Raw genomic sequence first — 5,432 nt, 5'->3', positions numbered from 1 at the left:
AGGGGATCTAACGATCAACGTAAACAATCTAGTCAACAGCATAAAAAACATTCCAATGATAGCAAAATCCCACTATGAACAGGTGATTCCAACACATTACACCAAGCAGCACATTACACAAATCATCGTGTCTAACTCTAGTCTAGTTATTCATTCACATACAAATTCTACAATGAGGACGATTCAATTCGCAGCGATTTGTCGCTCACCTGGGAGGTTAAAACAACTCGTCTCCAATGAATATTTCATGAGTAGACGACGAAGTGACAATGTCCAGCTGTGCATTTACATTTTTACTGATATGCCGAATGTTAGTAAGAAATTATTTTAATCACGGTAACAAAGTTATAAATAATTGTTCTCGTCCCTCCTGACACATAGTGCCTACCAAACTCTTTGGAACAAGAAGCAACTTTTAGTGGCAGAATGAGTTTCGTTTCCCCACCAACCATTCCGGAAACATTTGCTGGCGCGGACGTTTTCGTTACCGGAGGTACTGGTTTCCTGGGAAAAGTCTTAATCGAAAAACTTCTCAGGTCCTGTCCAGCGATTGGACATGTATTTGTACTACTGCGAGAAAAAAAGGGAAGGTCAGCTGAGCAGCGAGTGAAAGATTTTGTGCAAGTTCCTGTAAGTCCCGGATCTTATTAGGACCATAAATAAATTTCAATGAATGCATTACAGTTGTTCGACAAGCTACGAGAACTTCGTCCAAATGATTTACAAAAGTTAATACGAATAAGTGGCGACTGTTCGCTACTGCAAATGGGGTTAAATGACGAGAGTCGAAGACAAATGGAAAATGTACAGTTCATATTTCATGTTGCGGCCAGTGTCCGATTCGATGATCCGCTTGTGAAAGCAACCCTGCTAAATACCCGAGGAACGCGAGAGATTTTCCGCTGGGCAAAGACGCTGAAACAGCTGAGAGCCTTGGTGCATATCTCTACGACCTATTGCAACCCGGATATTGTCAATGTAGAAGAACGCATCTATCCTGCTAAAATAGCTTGGCAGCAGGTGATCAAGATGGCTGAGTCTTTGGACTCAAACACGCTGGAAGCAATGGCTTTAAAGTGAGTGGAAACTGGTCTGAAGATTATCAGAAAATGAAATGTAGTAATGATTTAACCCTATTGTAAGGTGTTTTAAATGAAATTCCATTCGCAGATTAACCGACTTCGCGCCCAATACGTACACGTTTACCAAGGGACTGGCCGAGCAAATATGCTTCGACTACAGTCGAGAGCTACCGGTGGTAATAGTACGACCATCGGTCATCACCAACACCGAGAGGGAACCCGTCCCCGGATGGATTGAAAACTTCAACGGCCCCGTGGGGTTGATGGTCGGCGTTGGAACTGGGCTCGTACGTACAGCTAATGTTGGCTTAGAAAACCACCTAAACTGTATTCCGGCAGACGTTTGTATCAACGCGATTATGATTGCTGCCTGGAAAAAGGCTAATAGTCCGTCTGGACAGTTGTGCATCTACAACTGTGCAGCTGAACCGCATAAAACAGCTAACTACAGGTTTCTTATAAAAGACGGAGAGTACGTTTGCCGTAGCACCCCGATGAATAAAATGGTGTGGGCCCCCGGAGGGAATCCTGCTAATAATGTTTACATTTTTTATATTTTGTTTTTCCTATATCAAATGCTGCCAGCAATATTCATCGACCTGCTGCTGAAAAGCGTTGGTAAAAAACCAGTGTAAGCTAGAAAGCGCCGAGAAAGCATGTTTATACATATATTCGATACAATATGAGTTTTTTTTCACAGTTTGTTAAGAATACAACGCAAAATACTCGACGCACATGTCTCATTACACTACTTCATGCAAAACGATTGGACTTTTGTTACGGAGAACTTTCGACGACTCGCCACAGATCTGCTGGAGAAAGACAGGTAATTAAAAGAGATGATGCCAAAACTATAGAATGACGTATTATTCTAAACTACAGGGAGAATTTCAATACCAACTATATCTGTAACGGCCTTATGTGTTACTACCAAACCTGTCTCCTGGGAGGTCGAAGATATTTACTAAATGAACCGGATGAAACAATTCCAGCAGCGAAAAGACAGTATGAACGTTATGTGATAATACATACAATATTAAAGCTTTCTTTGGTTATATTAGTAGGATACCTTATGTGGAAAAAGTATGTTAATATGTTTGTTTTGGAATGAAAAAGCTCTGTCAATTTCATTGTTCGCAAAATCGTCGCACACAAATTGAAGAGAATTAGGTACAACTTATTTTTACAAAACCTGTAACTAAAGTGATGTAAGAATCTAGGTTTCTACTTATTAAAGTTCGTTAAAAATATTTAAGAATCTTTAGAACTATCACAAGGCAATAAAATTTCATTATCTGCATAATACACGTATCTGAATCTGCCTTCATCTGTTTCAGATAGTTTTCTGACAGTTTGGTCATGCACACCAACTTCAGTAATTAAGGGTTTTTTGTTATTAAGTTGATGGAAAAATATATAATTGTTGAAGTTACTCCGTACTATAGAGAACAAACACCTATTTAAAATTATAACAACAATCTAGAAGAATCACGCAATTCTCCCTAAAATATACAAATTTGCGAAAGAAGGATTTTTTTTCGCAGAAACAATTAAGTCTTTTTTACGTGGACTTTACCTTTCTTCCATTACTCAAAAACGATACAAGATATCAACTTAATTTTAATCACGTTTTCCTGTTTTAAGCCGGAAATAATCATATATCCGTTCTCAAAAAATATCACAATTCTAGGTGTAAATACTGAAAATTTAAAATACACTTGCATTTTGGTCCCCAGATTGACTATCATATTCAAGGTTTAAGGTTCAAACATTTTAGGACGGTTTTCTACGTTATGTTTTCAACTCAGAAAGATCTTTTTCCACGCACTTCTATACAAATTTGGAAAGCATCCCTCCCTAAACGTTGTACTAGCTTTGACAACAATTTTTGTTTTATTTTTCAACCGCATTAACGTCGAGTAAAATGAACCATTTCACACAGTAAGCTCTGAGGTGTAATTATTTTTTTTATAAAATGTTATACAATCTTATTATACGGTTCGAAAAATTACACTAGTCGACAGAATGAATAAAGTGCATTTCAAAAGCTCAAACCGGAAAAAATGAGAGATCATAGCTATTCAAGCATTCCTATGAATTTTGGTGCCCCTCGGCATTACCAAAACGCGTCAGCTTACGTGAGAGTGTCGTATAGAAATTGCTCGCCGGGTTTGTCGCTTTAACGTTATGTTTACGAGGAAACCCATTTACTGCCGGTACCCGCATAACTGTCCCATACTGATTTTGGATACTTTTGAGTTATTATCGGAAATCAACTTAATTGTTATCATATTTTCTGGAAAGAAACTAAAATTGACACTTTTGTATGGAAAAACATGGAAAAAATACCAAGTTGTTTTTGTCCCATATTGAAAGTACCCGCATTACAGTCCCACTGCATAGTGGTACAAACTGCAAACATATAATTTTGCTCCAGATTAGTGTATATCGGATTATTTTAGGCATATAGGAATATGTCATTTAATTAACTAGACTAATGTTGTTTTTCTGTAGTACAATCTACGTTGCCAAATGTTACTTATTCAACCAGCAAGAATTTATATGTGATGAGACAAAATATGCGAATACTTTTGAAATGTTCCCGCATATTTTGTCCCATTTTGTCTTTTTTTTTAAGTTATATAACGTACAACCAATTCCATCCAGGGTTTTTTGTTCTCAACGATAAACTTGTGGTGCCATGAAACTGTTATGGTCATTGGTTCTGGATGTAATTGCTGGAAATCCGAAAATTCACGGATAATATAAAATCGCCGTTTTTTCATCATGTTGTTTTTCATTATGGGACAGTTATCCGGGTACCGACAGTTTAAGTCTCTAAAAAAAAGGGTAATGGCTACAATCTTTTTTTTCCGGTTGAGCTTTTGCAGTGAACCTGTGTTGCCCAATGTTAAAAAGCAAAACCTCGGTGCTACATTCCGATTCGGAACTCGACCTTTTGTTTCTTATACACAGACTTCGCAGCCAACTTAGTGTTTAGTGTACAGGACAATTGCGGGGCTAGCGCTACGATCCTACTGACACTAACAGTACCTCCCGAGCCGAGACTCGAACCCACGACAACTGGCTTGTTAGACCAGCATCGTACCTCGAGACCAACTGGGAGGTGTTATACATGCCATAGAAACTTTTTGCATATTATGGTTTTGTTTTGATGTAGAATTAGTTCTCTAAGGAAGTTCCGCAACAGGGGTGTAAAATGATAATCTAAAACCGGAACAAAGGACAAAATTTACCAGATTTCAAATGCTTATCATTCGGTTGGTTTTCGGATTCGGATTTCCTTCGTTTCTGCAGCAATCGATTGGAAAATTAGCTACGCATCCGCCTAAATGCAGAAAGTTTTTGTTTGATCATGCGAACTACTGTTACATTGAAAATACTTAAGCCTTGTTAAAACGTAAGTTTCGACCAATTAAATCTAAGCTTAATGTTTGCTCTCTCTAACACGCACGGTATAATATTATACCTAATTAACCTGGAATGCACTCTTTAGGCTATATAACAGTCTGGTTTCGGCCCAAACAAATATCGTATCAAATATCAACGGAGCGAATAGGGCCACTCCCATCACCCAAACGCACTAACCGCCCATTGGGACTGACGCCAGTGAGATCCCAATTATGGCAACTGGGAGCGTAGTAAATGGATATGAGTTGAATTTCGTAATGGTACCACGTCCTCGGGATGGTACCTGCATCGAGCTCCCTTAGTAAAGTTATGTGACAACGGCATGAAACGGCGAGGTGGTACCCGGTGCAGGGGTCTCCGTCCCATAAAACCTAGCAGGCCTTTCAATACGTTCCGAGTCCTTTGCCTGGTGGGAACCAGACAGGAGTAGGATCATATGGTTGTTCCTGACTTGTGCCGTTCGGGGGAGTCATAGGTGCTCATAATGGCTGCCTATCCTAGCCATGACCTCACTGCTTCGGCATAGATCACCATGGGACCACATAGGCGACTACTCCACCATGGACAAGGATAGCGGCTGGAAGGGGGACCCAATAAACAAAAGATGCATCCTATTAAAAAACCAGTGACGGATGCGGGGGGACTACCAAATCCCTTCGCGCGAAGTGCATCCAGCGGTCTCCGCAGAAGAAGGCGGAGACGGATGCGGTGAAGTCTGGAGGTGGAAAAACGGCGAATACGTCCGTGTCCACACCGGGGATACGGTAGACGGTCTCTTGCTAGTTAAGGCCGTCGAAAAGTGTATGGACACGCGGCCGAGGGTGGTGGCACTGTCTAAACAACTCGACGCCAAAATCGAGTTCTTGACGAATAGGCGGAATATCGCTGGTGACTTGAAACGGAGCTTCCTCCTGCTTC

General features: G+C 40.2%; 1 protein-coding gene across 1 annotated transcript; it reads left to right on the top strand.

The window, feature by feature from the left end:
- The first annotated feature begins 203 nt into the window (after positions 1–203).
- On the top strand, positions 204–2,580 carry LOC129723469 (fatty acyl-CoA reductase wat-like). Its single transcript, XM_055677702.1, has 6 exons — positions 204–310; positions 382–630; positions 685–1,076; positions 1,171–1,713; positions 1,783–1,908; positions 1,965–2,580. The coding sequence occupies exons 1-6, from the start codon at positions 248–250 to the stop codon at positions 2,191–2,193; spliced, it is 1,602 nt and encodes a 533-aa protein (XP_055533677.1). The 5' UTR covers positions 204–247; the 3' UTR covers positions 2,194–2,580.
- Positions 2,581–5,432: the final 2,852 nt, after the last annotated feature.

Source organism: Wyeomyia smithii, chromosome 2 (assembly GCF_029784165.1).
Source record: "Wyeomyia smithii strain HCP4-BCI-WySm-NY-G18 chromosome 2, ASM2978416v1, whole genome shotgun sequence".
NCBI lineage: Eukaryota > Metazoa > Arthropoda > Insecta > Diptera > Culicidae > Wyeomyia > Wyeomyia smithii.
The sequence above is the reverse complement of the archived record's forward strand: the minus strand, read 5'-3'. Positions and strand labels throughout refer to the sequence as shown.